At 36.2% G+C, this 25,889-nt stretch overlaps 1 protein-coding gene across 8 annotated transcripts in view; it reads left to right on the forward strand.

Annotated features, from left to right (window-relative positions):
- USO1 (USO1 vesicle transport factor) overlaps window positions 1–25,889 on the forward strand; it is a 78,699-nt gene that overhangs the window by 17,208 nt on the left and 35,602 nt on the right. For 4 of the 8 annotated variants that reach the window (XM_036336702.1, XM_036336720.1, XM_036336738.1 and 1 more), the window contains 6 exons: window positions 6,296–6,372; window positions 8,619–8,630; window positions 15,497–15,597; window positions 15,973–16,075; window positions 16,238–16,293; window positions 18,470–18,590. In XM_036336702.1, the coding sequence (XP_036192595.1) occupies window positions 6,296–6,372; window positions 8,619–8,630; window positions 15,497–15,597; window positions 15,973–16,075; window positions 16,238–16,293; window positions 18,470–18,590 (470 nt within the window). The remainder of the gene's footprint in view (window positions 1–6,295; window positions 6,373–8,618; window positions 8,631–15,496; window positions 15,598–15,972; window positions 16,076–16,237; window positions 16,294–18,469; window positions 18,591–25,889) is intronic. The other 4 variants (XM_036336727.1, XM_036336711.1, XM_036336759.1 and 1 more) reach the window with 2 other exon arrangements.

Raw genomic sequence — 25,889 nt, forward strand, 5'->3', positions numbered from 1 at the left:
TTGATGTCATCCTATTTGTTTATTTTCTCCTTTGTTTCCCTTGCTCTAGGACAGCGGTTCTCAACCTGTGGGTCACGACCCCTTTGGGGGTCGAACGACCCTTTCACAGGGGTTGCCTAAGAACATCAGAAAACACATATATAATTACATATTGTTTTTGTGATGAATCACTATGCTTTAATTATGTTCAATTTGTAACAATGAAATTGGGGGTCACCACAACATGAGGAACTGTATTAAAGGGTCACGGCATTAGGAAGGTTGAGAACCACTGCCCTAGGAGATGTATCAGCAAACATTGCTACAAGAGATGTTTGAGATTTTGCTGCCTATTGTTTCCTCTAGGATTTTTATGGTTTCACGATTTACACTTAAGTCTTTTATCCATTTTGAGTTCATTCTTGTGTATGGTGTAAGTTGGTGGTCTAGTTTCATTTTTATTTTTATTTTTGCATGTATCTGTTCAATTTTCCCAACACTATTTATTGAAGAGACTCTCTTGACTCCATTATATGCCCTTGCCTTTTTTGTCAAATATTAATTGAGCATAATGGCTTGGGTCACTTTTTGGATTCTCTGTTCTGTTCCATTGATTTATATGCCTGTTCTTGTGCCAGTGCCAGGCTGTTTTGATTACAGTGGCTTTGTAGTATAACTTGGTATCTGGTTTCATAATCCCTCCAACTTTGTTCTTTCTCAAGATTGCTACAGCTATTTGGGGGGTTTTTTTGGTTCCATATAAATTTTTGGAGTATTTATTCTAGATCTGTGAGATATGTTGTTGGCATTTTAATAGGGATTGCATTGAATCTGTAGGTTGCTTTGGGTAGGGTGGACATTTTAATTATGTTAATACTTCCAATCCATTAATATGATATTCTTCCACTTGTTTATATCTTCCTCTCTTTTTTTCAGCATCCTGTAATTTTTTGAATATAGGTCTTTTACCTCCTTAGTTAAGTTTATTCCCAAGTTTCTCAAATTTTTTGTAGCAGCAGTAAATGGGATTTTTTTTTTAGTTTCTCTTTCTGAGAGTTCATTATTAGTATATAAAAATGCCATTGATTTCTGGTTGTTAATTTTGTATCCTGCTACATTGCTGAATTCACTTATTAAATCTAGTTTTTTGGTGGAGTCTTTAGGGTTTTCTATGTACAATGTCATGTCATCTGCAAATAATGAGTTTTACTTCCACCTCTCCAATTTGGACACCTTTTATTTCTTCTTCTTGTCTGATTGCTATGGCTAGCACTTCCAACTTTATGTTGAGTAAGAGTGGTAAAAGCAGATCCCTATCTTGTTCCTATTCTTAGGTGAAATGGTTTTAGTTTTTGCCCATTGAGTATGGTGTTTATTGTAGATTTGTCATATATGACCTTTATTATGTTAAGATATGATCTCTTTATTTCCACTTTGCTGACAGTTTTTATCATAAATGGGTGCTGGATTTCATTGAATACTTTTTTGGCATCTATTGATATGATCATGTGATTTTTGTTTTTCAATTTATTTATGTGATGTATCACGTTTATTGATTTACAGATATTGTACCAGCCTTGCATCCCTGGAATAAATCCCACCTGGTCATGGTATATGATCTTTTTAATATATTGCTGGATCCGATTTGTTAATATTTTTTGAGGATTTCAGCATCTATGTTCATCAGGGATATTGGCCTGAAATTCTCTTTCTTTGTAGTCTTTTTATCTGGTTTTGGAATTAGTATAATATTGACCTCATAAAAAGACCTTGGAAGTGTTCCTTCCTCTTGGAATATTTTGGAGTAGTTTGTTTGTTCTTCTTTGAATGTTTGGTAAAACTCCCCGGTGAAGCTATCTGGACCAGGGCTTTGTTTTGCTGGGAGTTTTTTGATTGCTGCTTCAGTTGCTTCAGTTGTTACCAGCCTATTTAGGTTTTCTGATTCTTCCTGATTCGATTTTGGAAGATTGTATTTTTCTAGAAATGTGTCCATTTCATCCACGTTGTCCAGCTTGTTGGCATATAGTTGTTCATAGTATTTTCTTACAATCCTTTCTATTTCTGTGGTGTCAGTGGTTACTTTACCTCTTTTGTTTCTGATTTTATTTATTTGGTCCTCTCTCTTTGTTTCTGATGATTCTGGCTAAAGGTTCATCAATCTTGTTTATCTTTTCAAAGAATCTGCTCTTGGTTTCATTGATCTTTTGTTTTTGTTTTTGTTTTTTTATCTTGTGTCATTTATTTTCTCTCTGATCTTTATTGTTTCCTTCCTTCTACTTACTGTGGGCTTTCCTTGTTCTCATTCTAATTCTTTAAGTTGTAGGGTTAGATAGTTTATATAAAAGTATTCTTGTTTTTTGACGTAGGCCTATAGTACTGTGGACTTCCTTCTCGGTACTGCTTTCTTTATGTCCCATAGATTTTTGGATTGTTATGTGTTCATTTTTATTTGTTTCAAGGAAGTTTCTGATTTCTTTCTTGATCTCATTGGTAATCCATTCATTGTTTAATAACATACCAGTACTAGCCTCCATGTGTTTGAATGTTTTGAGTGTTTTTAGTGTAGTTGATTTCTGATTTCATGCCTTTGTGATCTGAGAACATGCTTGATTTTATTTCAATCTTCTTGAACTTGTAGAGATTTGTTTTGTGTCCTAACATGTGGTCTGTCTTTGAGAATGACCCATGTACACTTGAGAAGAATGTGTATTTTGCAACTTTGGGGTGAAATATTCTGTATCTGTCAGTTAAATCCATCTGATCCAGTGTGTCATTTACAGTCACTGTCGATTTTTGTCTAGAAGATCTGGGGTGTTAAAGTCTTATACTGTGACTATATTGCTATCGATCTCTCCCTTAAAGTCCTTAAAGAAGTTTTTTTTATATATTTAGGTGCTCCTATATTGGATTGCATATATGTTTCTCATGGTTATATACTCTTGTTGCATTGATCCTTTAGTATTATTAGTGCCCTTTATTGTCTCTTATTATGGCCTTCATTTTGAAGTCTGTTTTTTTAGGTATTAGCATTGCTACCCCAGCTTTTTTTTTTCGTTAACATTTACATGAAAATTGTTTTCCCATCCATTCACTCTCATCCTGTGTGAGTCTTTAGTTCTGAGGTGGATCTCTTAGAGTCAGCATATATATGGGTCATGTTTCATTACCCACTAGCTACCCTAAGTCTTTTGATTGGAGCATTTAAACCATTTACATTTAAGGTTATTATTGATAGGTACTTATTTATTGCCATTTTAATTCTTTATGCCTCTGTTTTTCTATTCCTTATTATTATTATTACAGTAGTACCTTTAACATTTCTTGCAGTGTTGACTTAGTGTTGGTAAACTCCTTTAGTCTTTTTGTGTCTAGGCAGCTATTTATTTTACCATCTATTTTGAATGAGATAGCCTTGCTGGATAGAATAGTCTTGGCTTCAGATTCTTGTTTTTTTATTATTTTTAAATAATTTTTATTTCTTGAAGTATTACAAAGAGTATTACATATGTCTCCTTTTTTCCCCCCCTTGACATTCCCCCGGCCTCCCCTAACCCCTAGTGTCTTGTGTCCATTGGTTATTCTTTTTTTTTTTTCTTTTTTTTAAATATATTTTATTGATTTTTTACAGAGAGGAAGGGAGAGAGATAGAGAGTTAGAAACATCGATGAGAGAGAAACATCGATCAGCTGCCTCCTGCACATCCCCTACTGGGGATGTGCCCGCAGCCCAGGTACATGCCCTTGACCGGAATCGAACCTGGGACCTTTCAGTCCGCAAGCCGACGCTCTATCCACTGAGCCAAACCGGTTTCGGCCATTGGTTATTCTTATATGCATGCATATAAGTCCTTCAGTTGATCTCTTAAAACTCCCCCCCCCCCCCCCCAAACCCTCCCCAGGCTTTCCACTGTAGTTTGACAGTCTGTTCAATGCTGTTCTGCCTCTGCATCTACCCCTGTTCATCAGTCTATACTGGTCCCCATTATCCATTTCAACCTCACTGGGGCCATTTTGGCCTCACAAGGGCCGTCTTGACTTCACCAGGGCCGTTTCAACCTTATCGGGGCCATCCGGACCTCACCGGGGCCGTCCCGACTTCACCGGGGCTATCCCTACCTCACAGGGGCCATTTCAACCTCACTGGGGCTGTCCCGACCTCGCCGGGGCCGTCCCGACCTCGCCGGGTCCATTTCAACCTCACCGGGGCTGTCCCGACCTCACCGAGGCTGTTTAAGCCTCACTGGGGCCCTTTCAACCTCACCAGGGCCATTTCAACCTCACTGGGACCGTCCTGACCTCACCGGGGCCATTTCGGCCTCACCAGGGCCATCTCGACCTCACCGGGGCTGTCCTTACCTCACTGTGGTCGTTTGACCTCACCAGGGCTATCCCTACCTCATTGGGCCGTTTCAACCTCACTGGGGCCATCTTGGCCTCACCGGGGCCGTCCCGACCTCACTGGGGCCGTCCCGGCCTCACTGGGATCATCCCGATCTCACTGGGGCCATATCAGCCTCACCGGGGCCATCCTGACCTCACCGGTGCAACACGAAGTTTGGCACTCTGTCCCCTGCCGGGCAGCTGCCCACCAGACAAAATCTCCAGGCATTCCTGGTGGCTGAACATCCGGCACGCCTCCTCGGGCTTCGCCCTCCACCAAGTGCACAGACTGCCATCTGCCGTCCCCCAGTGTCCCACGCGAGACTGGAACCAATGGACGTGCTTGTGCGCCTGCTGGTACAGCAGTTCCACATCGCCGGCCCAGGCCTCCCCAAACCCGACTCCGCCCCCTGAGCGCGTCCCTCCCTGATGTAAGGAGCTGAAATCTGCAGCCTGCTGGGTTGGGCTCTGTACTTGGTGCCTCTGCACATCCTACTCAGTCTCAATGCTCTTCTTTCTAAGTGAGGGGTTGAAATCTGCAGTTTGTTGGTTTGGGCTCTGTACTTGGTGTCTCTGCACATCCTACTCAGTCTCAATGCTCTTCTTTCTTTCCTTCCAGTTGTAGAGCTTCCACTGGGCCAGCTTTCCCATGGTTCCGTATGATAGCTGTTTGTCCTATAGTGGGTAGTTTTGATGTTGTTGTGGGAGGCAGCACGCACAGGTCTGTACCTTACGCTGTCATCTTGGTTCTCCTGGGTCTGCTTCTTGAGTGTGTCTCCCATGGGTGCGAGGAGTTGAAGTCTGCAATTTGTTGGGTTAGGCTGCAAAACTGCAGGTGGGTCTTTTTGTGCCCCTGGCACAGCTTGGATAGGGATGTAAATTGAGTAGGGCGGGGTCTCAGGGAGTCACCGGGGCGGAGCAAATAGCAGTGGCATCTCTGCGGCTCCTCGCCTCTCTGGGACTCTGGGACTTCGCGTCCCCCAGTGCCGGCGAGCAGCTGCTCGACAGAGCCTCCCTCACTTTCCGACCGCTGCAAGGCCGTGCCGCCTCTCCCCATGAGGTCTGGGGCCTCAGAGACCCGCCCCAAGCAAGCCCAGAGATTTGAGAATTCGTAACCCCTTCCAATTGAAAAAAAAAAAAAACGCGCATCCAGTTGCAGCCTGCCTGGCGCGTGACTCTGTACCTCTGTTCTTGGTGCCTCTGTAGCTCCTACTCAGTCTCACTGCGCTTCTTTCTTTCCTTCCAGTTGTAGAACTTCCACTGGGCCAACTTCCCCATGGTTCTGAATGGTGGTTGTTTGTCTTATAGTTGGTAGTTTCAATGATGTTGTGGGAGGCAGCACGCACAGGTCTACACCCTACGCCGCCATCTTGGTTCTCCCAGATTCTTGTTTTTCATTACCTTGAATACTTCATGCCATTCACTTCTGATCTGTAGTTTCTGATGAGAAATCAGCTGACAGCCTTATGGGAGCTCCTTTGTAGGTAACAAATTGCTTTCCTCTTGCTGCTTTTAATATCATCGTCATATATAATAAAAGGGTAATATGCAAATTGACTGAACAGTGGAACAACCAGAATGCCCAAGGCCCCTAGCTCCAGCTGGCCCCACCCCTGAGTGGGTTCCCCCACTCTGATCGGGGGAGGGGCTGGCTTGCAAACCACCTGCAGCCCCTCACCCTGGCCAGCTCCACCCCTAGCAGGTACCCAGACCCGGATAGGGGGCAGGGCCAACCGGCAAACCATCCGCAGCCCCTCGCCCCTGATGACCTGCCTTATGGCCCCCATCGGGCGGGCCAAGCTGGATCCCACCAGGGCATGAATTCATGCACCAGGCCTCTAGTTTTATATAATCTTGTTAAATAACTGTCTAAAAATGGTAATAACAGGTCATACTCTAACTAGCAGTATATAAATGTAATAATTTCTTTTTTCCAGTTCGGATTCTGAAATAATAGGTTATGCTTTGGATACATTATTTAATATAATATCTAATGATGAAGAAGATGAAGTAGGTAAGTTTCTTTTACTATGTATTTTGTACATAAAGTTAACTGGATTATACCAATTTTATGTGTGTTTTTCTTTGCTTTTTCTTTTTTATGAATAAAGGAAAGACATGCTTAGTTCCAGAAAAGTATCTGTAAAATGATTGCCTTATATGTAATTTGGAGATGAAATATGATTCTTTTAAAAAATATTTATCCCTCTGTTTGTATTTGGTTTTAGTTAAGCAATATGAATATTAGTAATCTCTGGATTAAATAATCATTTTGGCTATTGGTTAAAAATCAAGCTATTTTATTTATGTTATTTGGTGAGCAGTATGAGGTTTTTTCCTAATAATTACTTAAACTTTTAACATAGGACTCATGATAATTTAAAAAGAGCAACAACTTGTTAAATTAAGAAAGTCTTTTTTAAGAGCAGCAGCCTGCGGACTGAAGGGTCCCGGATTTGATTCCAATCAAGAGCACATGCCTTGGTTGCAGGCTCCTCCCTGGCCTGGGCCAGGTCAGGGCTCGTGCAGGAGGCAATCAATCAATGTGTTTCTTTCACATTGATGTTTCTCTCTGTCTTTACCTCTCTCTTCTTACTCTCTTTAAAAATCAATGGAAAAAATATCCTCGGGTAAGGATTAAAAAAAAAGAAGAAGAAGAAAGTCTTTTTTACATTGAATCTGTTTGGTGTGACATGATAGAATAAGTTTGAAATCCACACATTTTTTTCATACATCCTTTCCTTTTTTGTTTCAAATTACTTGCTTACTTAAGGTAGTCTGTCATTAATTTATTTTATTGTCAGTATGTGAAACACTTTACTAGAAGTCTGAATACATTGTTTGCATATTATAAAAACATGCATTGGTTAACATTTCACAGTGCTATTGAAGAGTGCATTGTTATCAGATTGGCTGTTGCAATAGGACATAATGGGTTTTTCATTATTCTAGACAGTCAGAAAGGTAGACATATGCATGCATGCATTTTATAAGTCTAATTTACATTGAAATAATAGGATCTTTAAAAAATCTTGAGTAAATAAGTCATAAAGAAATATAGATGATATTGAGTTTACAATGTTTTTTTAAAAATAAAAGTAGAGCAGAAATATATGTAGATATTAACACCACAGAATATCAGTAATGGGGACATTTTAAACTGGGTTTATTGAATAGGCAAAATTTCTTAGACTTAAGTATTCTTTTTCTTACATATTTATTTCTCTGTAATATCTAGCTTATAACTAACGTTATTAATTTTTCAGGGGTGAAAAATCTTTAGTAAATATAATTTGGGTACCCATGGTAAAAGAAGCTGTCAATCACATGACAGTATTAAAATACAGTATACACAAGAACATATTTTGAAGGAGATACCTATTTTGCCTAGTTATTTCTCTAAGAAAATTAGGTACAACACACTTGTTATAATATGTTAAAAGGCTCTTTTTTTCCTGTTTCAAATTATAACTCTCTTTTGTAGTTTATAATGGATGATTTTTCTGTTTTACAAAATATATAGCAGCAATAAATTTTAGTTAGGTGGTTTTCCTTTATTATAAATTTATAATATAATCATGTTTAGAGTCCTAATTTTATTGTTTCACTTCATATATTTGGGCTCTTTATTTTTAATTCAACATCAAAAAATTATCCTTTGGCTAAAAAAAGATAAACTATTCTGTACTAGAATCACTTTTCCTAAGAAAGATTAAAATAGGAACTTAATCTTTCACCAAAAGGTCATTCTTACTGGCCCTGGCCAGGTTGCTCAGTTGGTTAGACCTTAATCCCCATATACCAAAGTTGTGGGGATTGATCTCCAGTTAGGGCACATGAAAGAATCAACCAGTGAATGCATGGATGGGTGGAAAGATGGATTGTCTCCCTCCTTCCCTCCCTCCCTCCCTTTCTTCCCACTTCCCTCCATCCCTACCTTCCTCCCTCTTAAAATAAAAAAATGAATACATGAAGTTGACATAATGAACTTTATTTTAGAGTTCTTTATCTTGGGGATATTTTATAACCCTTTAATTTATTGAAAAGTCTGTCTCATCATCCTGAATATATAGCATATGCTATATCTCTTTTGCTATTTGAGTAAAATGAATATGAGTCTCTTCTGTTTAGAAATTATATTGCTTACTTGACATTTTAAAACTCTTATTTATTGTATTGTGAATTCTACATAAGAAACTATTTTATCACCCACTTTTTGTGTATGTTTATTTATTTATTTATTTTTGTCTACCTTTTCAGATGATCTTGAAGGTAAAAGATTGTATTTACATATGCATGATGCTTTTAGGCATAATTTCTGGTAATATAAAAGGACACTGTCAAGTGATGTTTAATTCTGGCTGGTAAATTGAGATTTGTTTCACTATATAAGAATTCCTTAATTAAACAGCAATATATGATCACCTTATATTGCTGTTTTTTATTTTTATGACTGCTAAATCTATCTATTGGCTAGAACACAGAAAATAATCTAGTGCATTTTTTAACAAAATTAAAGCTATTTCTCTGGTAGTACAATCTATTTGAATTACTTTTTGTGTACTTCCTGGAAAAATTTCAGGCAATTTATTTTTTTAAAAAAATAATGTTTGAATATGTATACGTACAAATGTATACACATAAATTTTATCCTTATTCAAAAAGAACTGGAAAGTATTTCAGTTCAGAAAATACTTAAATGTTGATATTGTCCCTTTAAAGTAATGCATGTATAATAATGTCTGGTTACTGACATTTTTTATATTAATTTATAGAACTCACCAATATTGTCTGTCTTTATTTCTGGTGATCTGTTTCAAGTTCCATTTACTTTTAACATTGATATTTCTTTAATTCATAATTAAAGGTAGTAAGTTTTATTTTGTATTGTTTTACCATTTTTTCCTAGACCCTATACATTTTAAAATAAGGAAGGGAATATCCTTATCTAAAGGAGATTTAAAATGGTACAAAAGAAAGTTGCCCATACCGAACAAAAAGATAACAAAAAACTAACTTATTAAGATATATAGCTTTACTTTTGTGTCATCTGAATCCCTTGTTTGAAAGCAGAAAATACAGGAGCATTATGCCTTAACTCTTGTGACAATAGCTCATCCGTGTTGGGTAGCACAGATCAGTAGTCGTTGTTTCTATTATTGTTTCAGCATACTTGTTTAGAACATTAACATTTACAGTGCTTTTATGTCCATTATCTTATTTGATTCTCATAGCAGCCTTGAGGTAGGTACTATTTTTCTGTTTTCTAAAAATGGAAGCCCAGAGACCATTTAACTTACAAGGTGTCATCTAGTAAGTAGGATAACAGTGGATCACTATATTTTTGGATACATTCTCCCCCCCCCCCCCTAAGATTTCTGTTTTAACAAATTCTGGCCATTTTACTAACTAGATTCTTTATTAAACCTTGTAATTTTCATAACTAGTTTATAGAGGATGCATACAAACGTTAAAAAAATATAGGTGTCCTTGTTTAACTAATTCACTATGGTGTAAAAGAAGATATACTTCATAGTCCCTCACTCTGACTTAGGACTACTTTTGTTAAAATATCTTTTTTTATAAAATAGTTTTGTCCTGCTGATATGGAGTGGAATTTCAAAGAGAAGGTCCACAAATGTTTTTGAGCATTACCTCTGGAAAAAAGATAACTGTAAATAGATTTGAAGAATAAATGTATTTAGTTAAAAACCAATTATATAAATAGGCCTAAAATGTTTTCAAGGGTTTATAAGGACTTTTTAAAAAGCAGTCTTTAATTCTGTATACCTGTCTTCGGTTTCTTTTTCACTATAGTAACAAAGGGCAATTTAGTTCTTATTTTATTTTTTCATTTATCTTATAATAAAGAGTACTTACTTTTACAGGTTATAATAAGTATAGCATATAAAATACAAGATATAAAAATAGACTTAGCTCTAGGAGTTTTAAAACTAGAGTATATTTAATGAGAGAGGATGCTTATCTCATATCAGAGGTTACATGTAAAACAGATATACTTTTTCATAGGTCTAATTTTGATTTACAACTTTTAGGTATAATTAACGTAGTCATTTTAGCTTAAGTTACTGCTACACCAAAATAGTTTGTATGTTACTTTAATTGCTTAGCTAGTTTAAATTCTAGAATATATATATATTCTTATTGATTTCAGAGAGGAAGGGAGAGGGAGAGATAGAAACATCAGTGATGAAAATCATTGATCATTGATCAGCTGCCTCCTGCATGCCCCCTACTGAGAATTGAGCCCACAACCTGGGCATGTGCCCTGACCAGGAATTGAACCGTGACCTCCTGGTTCATAGATCGATGCTTAACCACTGAGCTACACCAGCTGGGCCAGAAGTGCTGTCTTATACTTAAAGGAAGTAAAGTTCATTTCACTAACAGCTTTTTCAAATTGACAGTATTAAGCCAGAAGGAACCATAGATCCTTGGAACAGGATCATATTTTACTAGTTCATTTCCAAACTGCTCTTAATTGTATATTGTTAAGCTACAGTATTTTATACATTGAAGCTACAAAATAAATCAAATATGTTAACTCCACTTCTTGCTAAGTCATTAGCTTGTATTCATTGCAAACACGAATTAAACTTTTTCCTTGGTTAAACCTACATTCCTTAAAGTGTAGATATGTCTCAGAATACTTTGTATTAAAAGGGGTCCATAGTTAAATATGTTAAATAAACAAAACATACTATATTACCCTCTGAAGCATCACAAAATTTACATAAATAATAGTAAGTGCGTGCCCTGACTAGTTTGGCTCAGTGGATAGAGCGTCGGCCTGCAGGCTGAGGGGTCCCAGGTTCGATTCCGGTCAGGGGCGTGTGCCTTGGTTGCCGTTAATCCCCAGTGCGGGGTGTGCAGGGGGCAGCTGATTGATGTTTCTCTTTCATCAATGTTTCTAACTCTGTTCCTCTCCCTTCCTCTCTGTAAAAAATCAATAAAATATATTTTTAAAAAATAATAGTAGGTGCAAATATAGTGATTTGTTAATCCATTCCCCGTTTGGTGAGCATTTGGATTGTTTTCAGTTTTGGGCAGTTCCAAATAAAGCTTCTATAAGTATCATGTACAAGTCTTTACATGGACATATATTTTCATTTCTTTTGAATAAATACCTAGCAATAGAATACCTAAGAGATAATAGTAAGTGTATGTTTAACTGTATAAGAAAAGGTCAAACCATTTTTCAACATAGTTGTACCCTTTTACATTCTCACTGGTAATCTATGAATTCCAGTTCTTCCACATTCTCTCCAATACTTGGTAATGGTCAGTCTTTTTAAATTTTAGCTGTTCTAATAGGTAATAATAATATTTCATGGTTGTTTTAATTTGTATTTTCATAAAGAATAATGCTATTAAGCAACTTTTCGTGTGCTTATTTGCCATCTACAGTGGGGCCTTGACTTACGAGTTTAATTCGTTCAGTGATGGAGCTCGTAACTCAAATTACTCGTATGTCAAATCAAAAAGTGAACGAGTGAGACACGTGATGCTGGGCTGATGTTGTGGCGTTCACTGTGACATTCGCTGCGCCAACTAGCAGTGGGGTATCTGAAGCTGGCTCGTAACCTGAATTTTAGCTCGCAACTCAAAGCAAAAAATCAGCCAAGAGACGGCTCGTATCTCGAAAAACTCGTTAGTCGGGACACTCGTAAGTCAAGGCCCCACTATATATATTTTTCTTTCTGGCAAAGTGTTTATTCAAATCTTTTGCTTTTTTTACTAGATTATATTCTTATATTTCAGTTTAAGAATTCTTTATATATTCTAGATACAAGTCCTTTGTGATATGTCTTTCACAAATATTCTCCCTGTCTGTGACTTGCCTTTTCATTTTCCTAATATTATATTTTGGAGAGCAGGTTTTAACTTTTGATTAAGTCCATCTTATCAATTTTTTTTCTTTTCTAACTTAACTTTTTGTTTCCTATTTATAAAATCTTTGCCAAACCTAAAATCACTAAGATTTTCTTCTGTGATTTTTTTTTTTACAGTTTTAATTCTTACGGTTAGATCTGTAGTCCATTTCTACTTTTACACTTTTGAGCTAATGGATCTATTTCTGGACTTTCTGTTCTATTGGAATTTCTGTTCTATTTGTCTGAATTTCTGTCCTTTTGTCTATGTGACACTCTCTTGATTATTGTAGCTTTATAATAAATCTTGAAATCATGTACTTAAATCCTCCAACTTTTTCAGTCCTCTGTGTGTGTTTTCAAAATCACTTTGGCCCTTTTAGGTTCTTTGTAGTCCCACATCAATTTTAGAATCAATTGATCAATTTCTATTTTAAAAACTGACTTTGGGATTCTGGTGAATCTGTAGGTTGAATTAGGGAAAACCAACATCTTAACAAAATTGCATCTTCTAATACAAAAGCACAGTATATGTGTTTATTTAGGTCTTTAATATTTCTTAGCAGCATTTTGGAGTTTTCAAAGTATAGGTCTTAATACACCTTTTATCAAATATATCCCTAAGTCTTTTAATATTTTTGGTGCTGTTTCAAGTGGTATTGTTTTTTAAATTTCAGTCTCTAATTATTCATTGCCAGTATATAGAAATGCAATTAATTTTGTATATTGACCTTTCATTCCCCACAACTTTGCTAAACTCATTTACTAGTACTAGTTTGAATAGCTTTTTTATAGATTCCGTAAGATTTTATACGTAGGCAAACATGTCATCTATAAATAGTCTTACTTCTTCCTTTTCAATCTGCATGCCTTTTATTTCTTTTTCTTGCCTATGGCACTAAGATTCCAATACATTGTTGACTGGAAGTGGTGAAAGTGGATATTCTTGCTCTTTCCTGATCTTAAGTGGAAAGCATTCAGTCTTTCACCATTAAGAGTGATGTTAGCTGTAAGTTTTACATAGATGCCCATCATCTAGTCTTGTAACTTTAAATATCATTTATATTTACCATTTTAATGTATATATAGAACCCAAACTTCTCCGCATTTATGCTTGTATTCATCTAACTGCTTACTTGATATCTTCTCTCAGATTTTTATAAGGTGTCTCAAACTTGCCAGAATTAAACTTCATATTCTTTCTATACTCTTAAATTGCTTCTCCCACTGGGTTACCATCTCAGTAACTGGCAGCTCCATCCTTCCAACTCCTCAAACCAGAACCTTGGAATCACCCTTTCTTTTTGCTTTTCATACTCCTCTATGAAGTATGTTAGCAAATGCTGTTCCATTTTCATAAAATTGTGACCCCTAAGTTTTAAGCCCTTTTAACCTTCATTTTTGCCTCCTATTCTGTCTCCCTTTTCAAACCCTTGTTCCCTGACATTCTATGCTTAGCATAGCTGTCAGTAATTCTTTTAAAAACTAAAGTATATTTTGTTTTAAGTAATAAAGTTTTAAGATTCAGAAACTGAATTCTTTTACAGATACAAGAAGTAAGAGAGATATTTCTTAAAGTTTTTGAAAAATAAACCAAGCATATTTGGATACATAGTCAATATTGGAAAACATTTTCTCTCTACTTGTGGTTTCTTATTGTTTTTCTTTCCTCTACAAAAATTAGATATGATTATCACTCTCACTGCTGGATTGCTTTGTTTTTCTTATCATGTACTGGATTTTTTTCTATTTCTGAAGTATTTTATTATTAAAATCACACATTTGAAAAAGAACTGTTTGAGAGATAATAAATAGGTTTGACCTTGATTGCCAGCTTCACTGGTTTATAGTCACTGCCTGGAGCAATATGCGGACAAGGATTCTAATGCTCAGCAGATGCTGTGATCAGTTGGCTGCATCTGGTGTGGGTTAGGGACTGGGGAACAGTGTATTTGCCATCTCTAAACTGTGTTAATAGTATAGGCAAATTTTAAATGATAGTTTGCTTTGGCAGTTAGTGCTTCAGTAGTTATTAGTGATCCTTTATATTTTTGGCAAAGTACATTGAAACAACAAATAGTTTAAGACTGAAGTTTTAAGGACAAATATGAAACTTTGCTAACTTTGTTTAAAAAGATATGGAGGAATCTGCAAGTAACTGGTTAATTTCATAATTAAATTATTTAACACAGTAACACTCAGAGTCAGTAAGGACTATATATTCAATAATGTTTTCAAGGCAGGAGGTTTTGAGACATAATTTACATACAGTATAATTTACTTTTGGGGGTTTTATAGTCCTGTGTGTTTGGGCAAATGTTTACAACAGTAGTGTAACCATAATCACATTAGAGATAGAATGTTTCCATCATCCCAATAAGTTTCCTTGTACCCTAATTAGAAGTTTAACCTAAAAATGTCCTCGAGAAATATCTTTTATTTATCATATTTAAATATTTAAAGCATAAAAATTTGAAATAGTGCCATTTGCAACAATGTGGATGGATATTAAGAGTATTATGGCCCTAGGTTGGTTTGGCTCAGTGGATAGAGCGTCAGCCTGCAAACTGAAGGGTCCCACGTTCGATTCTGGTCAAGGGCACATGCCTAGGTTGTGGGCTTGATCCCCAGTAGGGGACGTGCAGGCGGCAGCCAATCAATGGTTCTCTCTCATCATTGATGTTCCTATCTCTCGTTCCCTCTCCCTTCCTCTCTGAAATCAATAAAGATATATATTTTTTTTAAAAAAAGAGTCTTATGCTAAGTATAATAAGTCAGATGGGAAAGGACAAGAACCATACGATTCCACTCAGAAATGGTATAGAAAGCAAAAAGCAATAAACAAACAAATTAAAAAACATACTCATAGATACAGACAACTGAATGGTGGTTACCAGAAGGGAAGCAGAGGGAGGACAAAGAGGGTAAAGGGGGTAAAATACATGGTGATGGAAGGAGACTGACTTCAGGTGGTGAGCACACAATAGAGTATACAGATGTATTATAAAGTTGTACACCTGAAGTTTATATAATTTTATTAACCAGTATTACCCCAATAAATTTGCTAATAAGAAAAAAGAAAAATATTTATTTAAATGACATTGAAAATTAATTTAAGGATATGTTTTTCAGCATAATTGTACCAAGGAAATTATCATTTCTGCTTAGCTCCTTCAAAAAAAAAAAAAAGAATACTTTAACATAACACTGCATCATATTGAAGTGCTTTATCTTTTAATATTACAGAAGAAAATTCCACAAGACAGAGTGAGGATTTGGGAAGTCAGTTTACAGAAATTTTTATTAAGCAGCAAGAAAATGTCACTCTCCTGTTATCTTTGTTGGAGGTAAATAAAGAACCTTGTCATTTTTGTCATCTTAATAAGCTTCTTTTTTACCCTTTTGGGTAAAGCATTATATATATATATCTTTAAAATAGTGAGATTTGCTGTATCATTGCAAGAGATTCACATGCATATTTTAAGAACTATATAATCTGTTAAAGTGCTCAGCTTATTTCCAGTTTTACAAAACACTGTTTTATCTAGTCAGTAACAGTGAATAAGTTTGAGCAATTTATATCAACTCTATTTTTGTTTTTTTATTTCTTAAATTAAAGTTTGAAAAAATTTTGTTTGTGGTTTTTAGCACCACTATTAAGTTGAAAAAAACAACACATGTGTGTGTTTTAAATGTAAACATTTTACATTCTTACCTTCCAGGACTTTGACTTCCATGTCCGATGGCCCGGTGTGAAGCTTCTTACTTCTCTTTTGAAGCACCTAGGGCCTCAGGTGCAGCAAATTATTTTAGTTAGTCCCATGGGTAAGTGACTTATCTTCTTTAAATCATTTTGATTTAAAAGTCAGGATCATTCCTAAAGAGGGGGACTGAAATGATGTGTTAATAAATTGTTTATAACTTGAATCACTATTTGTGTTTTTGATCTGCCAGTATTTTTTTTTTTCACATGGTTGTGTGTTCTAGGTGTTTCAAGACTGATGGACTTATTAGCGGATTCCAGGGAAGTTATACGTAATGATGTAAGTTAAATTTGAAAAACAAGCCTAAGAATATGCAGCTTTATTTTTTCTTGCTTTGCAAATTAAATATTTGTTGATTAGGTTCCAGTTCCCCTTTTTGCTAGGCTATTTCCTAGCTGATGAGTGTTCTTAATTTTACAATACATCGGGAAATGTGTAACATTTGGCTGTCTCACTTTTAGTAATCAGTGGGTTTGATTCAGGTGGTTACAGCCAGATCACTCTATTATAAAGCTGTCAACCTTACCTTAAATTCATCCATTACATCTGATTATCCATTAATGATTATTGCTTAAATAGCTTATTTTGTTGAGAACTACAACATGATGATTTTTATAATTTTATTATTTTACATTTATGAAGCTGTGATCTTACACAAAGAATTTTACTTTATCAACTTGTCTACTTTGTTTATTCTGAAATACATTTTATACATGAAAGACCAGATAAATAAAATCAACCTTTTAGTTGTCAGTTTTTAAAGTAAGGAATTGGTGCCCACGTACTTTCAAATGACCAGATCAGATACTTTCATTCTTAATAACATTTTAGTGGATGTGTTTGATTAGAGCAATATATTTCTTAACAGGGAAAAGAAACACATGTACTGGGAAATTAAAAGTTGCATATAAAAAAAGTAACAAAGATATTATCCTTGTTTTACACATAAATGTACTAATACTCAGAATTTATGTAATTTGCTTAAAGTTGCACAGCTAGTAACCAGGACAACCATTTTTTAAACCCACTTTATCAAACTCAGAGCCTTAGTATGCTTTCTACTGTATTCCTTCCTCCCTTTGTTAGCAGTTAAACTCAAGTTGGCAGCATTAGTAGGAAAATTTCACATCTAAAAATAATCATTTTAAAAAATAATAAAATAAATAAAAATAATCATTTTTGCCTTTCTCATCTTTTTTTTTCTTCTATTTTTTCTTTTTATTATTATTAGTTAAGGTATTACAAATGTGTCCTCATCCCCCCCATTAACCCCCAACCTCCCCCACACACACAAACTCATGCTCCCATCCCCCTGTTGTCCATGTCCATTGGTTTGGCTTATATACATGTATACAAGTCCTTCGGTTGATCTCTTCCCCTTACCCCCGCCCTCCCCTACTTTCCTTCTGCGGATTGATAGCCTGATCGCTGTTTCTCAGTCTTTGGGTCTGTCCCTTTTGTTCTCTATAATCCACAAATGAGTGAGATCATGTGGTATTTATCTTTCTCTGACTGGCTTATTTCACTTAGCATAATGCTCTCCAGTTCCACCCATGCTGTTGCAAAATTGCCTTTCTCATCTTAATGTTGAGACTTGACAGGACAATTCAAAGAACAAGCTCAAAAAGGCCATGGGCATTTTTTTGTCTTATGCGAATACTTATCTGCCCAGTACTGATAGCAAAGAGCTAATTTGCCTCTTTGGTACTTTGGAACCACCTATTTGCTATTCCTTTGTTTTATAGTGAAAGAAGCAGAAATGGGTAGCAGTGAGTTTTTCTTGAATGTTAAGAGGTTGCAGAATCCTATAGTATATAATAAAGAGCTGATATGCTAATTAGACCAGACAGCTGAACGACCCTCTGGACGACATTTGGACAAAGCTGGGGCTGCGAGGGCCGAGCCTCTTGCACGAATTTTGTGCATCAGGCCTTTAGTATGTAAATAAAATCCAACATAATAGGAGCTGAGAAAAGCTAAAAATCAGAAGCAAAACTGTGAATTGTCTCAATCTGGATATGCCAGAATTGAGTTTTGGAAATTTGGGGGAATCGTAAGAATATCTGAATTTTCTGTGCTACAATGTGATGATATTCATTGATTTATATTCTTGAATTCACAATTTAATGTAATTGCTATTGTGAAGCATGTGCAGAGGCATTCCTGAGACAGATATAATGCTTAACTCTTAACACCACAATGAAAGTTGTATAGTGATTGATGAATATGCAAGAATTATTGTATGTTTATGTTTACAGTGAAAAGAGAACTGAATTGGGAATTGGTAGACATGGATTTAAGTCTAGGCTCTCTCCTTGTTTTCCTTATCTATGAATTAAAGGGATTGGACTGGTGAAATTCCTATCACTTCTAAAATTCTATGGTTTTTGAGAGTAATTTTAAAATGTCTTATAAAACTTGTACTCCACTAAACATTATTTTTCTTCTCCGTAAGGGTGTCTTACTACTACAAGCACTAACAAGAAGTAATGGCGCAATCCAGAAAATTGTTGCTTTTGAAAATGCTTTTGAGAGACTACTGGACATTATTACAGAGGAGGGCAACAGTGATGGAGGTACAGTATGAATAGATTTATTTTAAGTGATTCCTTTTGTGCTCACTAAACTGTTAATTTCTGGAGAATACACTTGAAGGAAGAAATGAGTACTCTCACTTTATATTCTTTTTTTCACTATGATGTGTTGTGTATAGATTTCTTTTTATTCTGTCTAATATTTGTTAGGCATCTGGAATCTAGATTAGTGCCTATCATAATTTCTGGAGAAATCTCAGCTATATCTCTTCAAATACCACTCTGCCACATTTTCTCCTCTTTTTAAACTCAGATTCAATTCTCTGTCATCTGTCATTTAACTCTCACCTATTGTCTTACTTTTTCTTCTGTGTTGTCCATCTTTATGTCTTTCCAGCCTTTATTCTGGATTTTTTCTTCTGATTTGTTTTCTATTTCAACAATTCTCTCTTCATCTATATTTAATTTGCTAATAAATGTGTTCATTTCATTGAGGGTTTTTTTCCAATTATATTGAGATATAGTTGACATACAGCACTGTATAAGTTTAAAGTGTACAGCATAATGATTTGATTTACATATATTGTGAAATGATTACCACAGTAAGTTTAGTTAACATCCATCTATTGATTTCTTATGAGGTTTTTTTATCCTAACCCAAGGATATGTTTTATTTTTTTTTTAAATTGGTTTGAGAGAGAGAAAGACAGACACCAATGTGAGAGATCATTGGTTGCTTCATGTTTGCACACTCACTGGGCAACCTAGGTATGTGCCCTGACTGGGAATCGAACCCACAACTTTTTGGTGTACAGGATGATGCTCCAACCAACTGAGCCACCAGGCCAGGGCAATCCATTGACTTTTTAATGTTTCTTTTCTGGAAGTACTGTTTGGTTCTTTGGTAAATGTGTGTGATTTTTTTTATATAATTTCTTTTTTCTGCAGTTATTTTCAACTACCTTTTATTTCTTTGAACATAAACAATTATTTCATGGTCTCTGTCTGATAATCTCAATATTTTCCGTCTTTGTGGGTCTGGTACTTTTGCTCTGCTCATTCTTGTGCATGGTACAATATTTTCTGAGTACATGGTTATCTTTCACTATGGGTTGTTGTACTTAACAGAATTATTTATAGGAATTTAAAGCCTAGGATGAAGGAAATTTCTTTCAGAGAAAGCATATGTTAGTTTCTGCCAAGCCTTGGGGGATCACATTAATCCAAATTCAAGACGTGAGATTTCCTAGAACACTCAGGCAATGCAAACTGAGGCTGCAAGATCTATGAGGACTAGTTAACTTCTGGTCACTCTCACCCTGAAGATAAAGCCCTTTGAATTCTCAGCTTATTAGGTGGAGAGTTTTCTGTTAGTTTTCCTTCCCACCTTGTGTATGCTCCTGACTTTGGTTTATTTTTTCTCTACCCCAATCTAAAGATTTGAGAGTGTTTACCACTGGTTCTCAACCTTCTGGCCCTTTAAATACAGTTCCTCATGTTGTGACCCAACCATAAAATTATTTTCGTTGCTACTTCATAACTGTAATGTTGCTACTGTTATGAATCGTAATGTAAATATCTGATATGCAGGATGGTCTTAGGTGACCCCTGTGAAAGGGTCGTTCAACCGCCAAAGGGGTCACAACCCACAGGTTGAGAACCGCTGCTTTAGACTGTAGATGATAAATAAAATAAAATTAGATAAACAAGAAAGATTAGATGAGTCACTTAGGATGAGTGCAGAATGAGAATGGAAATGCTAGGATAGAACCTACGGTATGCCAATAGTTAAGGGATAGTAAAGGAGTAGTTGGTAAAAGAGACTGAGAAGGAAAAGGCTGAGAGACAAGAGGAAAACTGCATTTTTAGGTGGGTCAGGGGAATGGGTAGCAGAGATGTGTCTATGGGATTTAGTACATGGACATCATTAGTGACATTTGTGAGAGCAGTTGTGTAATAGTATTTGCCTCAGAATCCAGATTGCAGTCTCAAGGAGTGAATTACAAGTGGGAAAGTAGAATAGTAAATAAAATTTATATAAGGAATTTGGAAAAGGCACGGGAGAGAGGTAAACATGAACTGGAGGTTTGACACGGATGTTTGTGTGTTTTTTGTTTTTATTTGTTTTCTTGATTTTAGAGAGAGAGGTAGGGAGAGGGGGAGAGAGAGAGAAACATGGATGTGAGATAGAAACATTGATCTGCCTCCTGCATGCCCCCTACTGTGTATCAAGCCCACAACCTGGACATGTGCCCTGACCGGAAATTCAACTGGCAGCCTTTTGGTGTATGGGCCAATGCTCACCTGCAAGGGAGCAATGGATGGTTTTTATGTTCTTAAATTTTTTATTGACATGAAATATTTCAAACATACAGAAAACAATAGAAATAGCATAACAAACACTTGAGCACCTACCATTTAACTCTATTAAATGCTTACATTTTGCCATTCATATATCATTTATTTTTTTTAATAAATAAAACACAACAGATAGTTAAGTGTATAACCATTCTAATATTTTCCCCAACCTTCCTTCTCTAAAATCACAATATTCTGATTTTGTTGTTTTTCCTTCCTATGTGTGCTTTCATATTTTCAGTACTTATTTGTGTGAGTCTATATATACACATTATACACATCTATATATATAAAAGCCTAATATGCTAAGTGTACGACTGTTCATTCGACCAGTCGCTGTGACATGCACTAACCACCAGGGGGCAGACACTCTGACCGGTAGGTTAGCTTGCTCCTGGGGTCCAGCTGATTGGGACTGGGCAAGACAGGCTGGACACGCCCTGGAGCCCTCCCGCAGTCCCTCCCAGCCAGCCAGCCCCAATTGGCTCCAATCAGGACTGAGCGAGACAGCCCCGATTGGGACTGGGCAAGACAGGCTGGACATGCCCTGGAGCCTTCCTGCAGTCCCTCCCCTGCCCCAGTCATGCACTGGTGGTGTCCCTCGCCTGGCCTATACCCTCTTGCAATCCATGACTCCTTGGGGGATGCCAGAGAGCTGGTTTCCGCCCAACCCCCACAGGCCAGGCCAAGGGACCCCACCAGTACACGAATCCTTGCACCGGGCCTCTAGTATATTCATAAACAATATATAGTATTATTTTGCAATATATAGTATTATATAGCTAAACAATAGATAGTATTATTTTGTAATATACAGTATATAGATAAGGAGTATTCTAAATATAATTTTACATCTTACTGTTTATTCAACATTTTTTTTAGATTTATTTATATTGATACATGTTTCCAGTTGGTTACTGGAAATTCTTTATGTATTCTGGATACTAATCCTTTGTTCATTATACATTTTCTAGTCTGTTTATAGTGTTTCTATTAAAATTTAAAATTTTAATGTAATCACTATTTTATAGTTTATGTTTTTGTGTCTTGTGAACGATAGCTGTCTCCTAACTCAAGGTCGTAAAGAGATTTTCCATCATTTTCTTCTACTAAAGACTTTAAAATTTTGTCTTTTACATTTAATTAATATGGATTTTGCATTTGAACAATGGTATGAAGTTTGTAATTAAATTTTCATATGTATGAAGGTCTGTTTGTGAGTTCTGTATTCTGTTCCAATAGTCTGTCTAACTCTCTACCAAAATAACAATCTTAATTACTAAAGCTTTCCTACCTTTTAGAATAGAGGAAAAGTCTCCTGTCTTGGCTCTTTTCAAAATTGTATTAACATGCCTTTTCTTTTTTGTCCTTTCATTTGAATGCAACTTGTCTACTAGTCAAGTTCTATGAAAATCCCTGCTGGAATTTTGCTTGGAAATATATTGACTTTACAGATTAAGGAGAATAGCCATGTTTACTGTATTGACTTTTCCACCCATAAACCATGGTATATCTCTTAATTTATTCAGGTTTTATGTCTTTCAGTCATGTTTTATAATTTTGAGCAAAAGAACCGTATACCTTTTTTAGTAGATTCATTCTTAGGGATCTTACAGTGTTTGTTACCATATGAACAGAATCTTTTTCTCTTACATCCTCAAATTGGTGGTTACTACTTGAATTTTGTATATTGATCTTATATCCAATTAGTTCTATTAGGCTTTTTGTGTAGATAATCACATTTTCTACAAACAAGAGTAATCTTTTTTTTCCCCTTTTCAATTCTTATACCACTTTTCTTTTCATCTTATTTATTTAATTAGAATCTTTACAGTGTTAAATGTTGCTGACCTTAATAAAAATGTTGATGCCTTTACCATTAAGTTTGATTTTTACTAAGTGTTTTTATCATGCATGAATCTTGAATTTTAGTAAATGATTTCTTTGTACATATATGAAAATTATCAGATTATTCTTCTCCTTTAATCTATGAGGGCTTTTTCTTTTAAAATGGGAGAGACTCCAATCACATAAGTAAGGGGAGATGGGAGAGATACAGGAGAGAGAGGATGATCAATCAGTGGTACTTAATACCCAGCGAGGAGAAAGAAATGACATCCAGGCTAGAGGAAGAAATTGACTTAAGAGAAGAAGGGGAGTTGAATTGAAGGAAGAGTCATATTCAAAGAGTAAAAGAAGAGGACATAGTTAATTAAGGAGATTAAAAAATTATCTTTTGGAGAATAGGAGAGTTAGTTGAATATTTTAATTAGGAAATTTCAAGACAGGGATAAAGGCCTCATTAATGGTGTTGACCATGATTTTACAGAAGAGTAGATTGCCCCCTCGTCATCATCCCAAATACTCAGCTACCTAGGTGAAGATGTAGAAAAAAAGCCAGGCAGGTGATTTTTCACAGTTTTGTGCCTTTTCTAAGAAGGTGCTATGAAAAGACAAGGGAGTTTAGCATATTATCTATAAAGTGGAAGAAATGAAGATCTATATAATCTTATTTATATAGGGAAGGAAGTAAAGACAGGAGGTTTCTAAAAAGGGAGAAAGACTTGTTAATGGATTGAACATCTCAGGGAAGGCATAGTACAGATATGTTGAGAATTCTTGAGCTAGGAAGATAGGAGGTTTTAGTAATAGAGAATTACCTCTTAAGATGACACCAAGGAACTGAGGTCTAGGTATTAGATCAGTTGTCACTGAACTTGAAATCAAGAGTGACAGCAAACTTTGAGGAAGAAGACTTTGAGTGAGAGGCCAGTGATGTTTTCAGTGAACAAAGAGTAGTGATCATGAATTTGTTACATAATTATAAGATATGGTACAGCCAGATGGCCTGAGCCTCAAGGAAACAGGTGGTTTTTTTTTTGACAAGGTAGAGGAACTGTGATCTCTGGAAAATACACTGTGCTATCCATAATCTATATGGATTGATTCCACATCCTGACTCTAAGGAACATGGAAATGAACATGAATTGCCCTCATTTGAGAACATTCCAGGATAATGCAGTTTCGTTAAAAGAAGCATTTCATGAAATAATTGAGGGTGTAATAGGTTTATTAACCAGTATTTTGGAGTTTGAGGTAGCATCATGAAAGAGTTTGAAAAGAAATTAAATGGGGAGAGGAAGCATTTCTAAGATGAGAAAATGGAAGAGCATATATGACCAGAGGTGCATATTTTCTGGGGAAAACGGGATTTTAAGGCAAGGTGGAATTACCTAGTCTTAAGGGTTGCTAAGACAAGTTCCAATAGCTCCTTGTAACTGGTACTGGCCCTCAGATCTAGAATTCATTTTGCACAGTGGAAGGAAGGCCTGCCAGTTATAGTGAGGGCTTTGATATTCTGTTTCCTCCAGAGCCTTCAGATGGTCCTAATGGCAGATCTTATTTAATGGAGATTTATGGTCCTACATAAGAGACAGATATAGTGGTTCCTCCTTTGAGGTGTGAGGATCAGTCACATGGTTCAGCAACATGAGGTAAGGAAGCCTTCATTCTGGAGAGATCAGGACTGGTTAAATTAGAGATTCCTTAAAAGTATTTAAAATGTGCACCTTCAACATTTTAAGTTAAATATAATAAAGTTTTAAATGTAATTTCTACACTAAACTTTTGAGTTAGAGCCAGAACTTTTTCTTTAAATATGGGTCTGCTGATTGGAGTTTTTCACCATCTTTCTTGCATACGTCACACCTATAATATATTATGTAGGACTTGCATTTTGGTTTCCTTAAAATGCAGTGCAGGATCTGTATGGGTTTTTACAATTACTTTCCTTATTTTAGACTTGTATTACCCCTGCATAACAATAGTCATTTTTAATGACTTGCTTTTATTGAGTTTTGAGTTTTGCCAAATGCAAACATAGTTTTCATAAAAATAGCTCTGTTCTCATGTTTTGGCAGTTTACATAATAATTAATAATCAGTGCAAATAGCATGATACATTTGTGAACAAAAGAAATTTATTTTTAGATACAATACCAAAAGCATAATCCATGAAAGAAAAATGATAAGTGGGACTTCATTAAAATTGAAAATTTCTCAGCAAAACATTCTGTTTAAGAAAATGAAAAGAGACTTCTGGTCAAGATGGTGGTGTAGGTAAATGCAGTACTCGCCTCCTTCTCCAACAACCACATCAAAACTAAAACTAAACTACAAAACAAGCATTATTCAGAACCACCTGAAACCTATATGAATGGAAGTCCTACAACTAAGGATTTAAATAAAAAGCCATATTGAGATTGGTAGGAGGGATGGAGTTGAAGAACAGGATGTGGTAGATAAAAATTGGGAGGAATATCTCTGCTGTGGAGGCCTCCCCTGAGGAGTAAGGTTACCAGCCCCACACCAGGCCACCCAGCCCAGGATTCCAGTGCCAGGAGGAGAAGTCCCCACAATTTTTGGCTGTAAAAACCAAAGGGCATTGTGGCTGAGTGAAATGGAGGGCTTCTGGAGTCCCAGGCAGTTCCTCCTAAAGGGCCTGCACACAGGCTTACTCTGACTTACTCTTTCAGAGTTCCAGCACTGAGATAGCAGCTCGAAAGGCACCAGGGACATACAAGGAGGAACTGAAGTATTTGGCATCAGGGCAAGAGCTGCGGGGTCAGCTTTTTCCCAGAGAAAAATGCTGGCAGAGGCCTTTTTGGGTTTTTTTGTTTGTTTTTTGAGCCCTCTTCCAACAAAGCTGGCAGAAGGGCAACATATATGAGTCTCTGTCAACCTGGCTCACACTGTTTGCCTGCCCTGTTGATTCCCTGAAATCCCATCCCACCCATGTGGCTTTTCTATATAATGACCTATCTTTGCTGACACTTTTTTAGACTTCTCTAAAATCTCTCAAGCCACATCTGGCCTTGGTGTGCCCTGTACCTTTTGCTAAGTTGTCCCCAGGCGTGGCACTAGCAGTATCCAGTTTTGGTTTACAGTTAGTCTTACCTGGGCACCTCTAAGCCCAACACAAGTA

This window comes from Myotis myotis, unplaced genomic scaffold, assembly GCF_014108235.1.
Source record: "Myotis myotis isolate mMyoMyo1 unplaced genomic scaffold, mMyoMyo1.p scaffold_m19_p_1, whole genome shotgun sequence".
In the NCBI taxonomy this organism is placed as follows: domain Eukaryota; kingdom Metazoa; phylum Chordata; class Mammalia; order Chiroptera; family Vespertilionidae; genus Myotis; species Myotis myotis.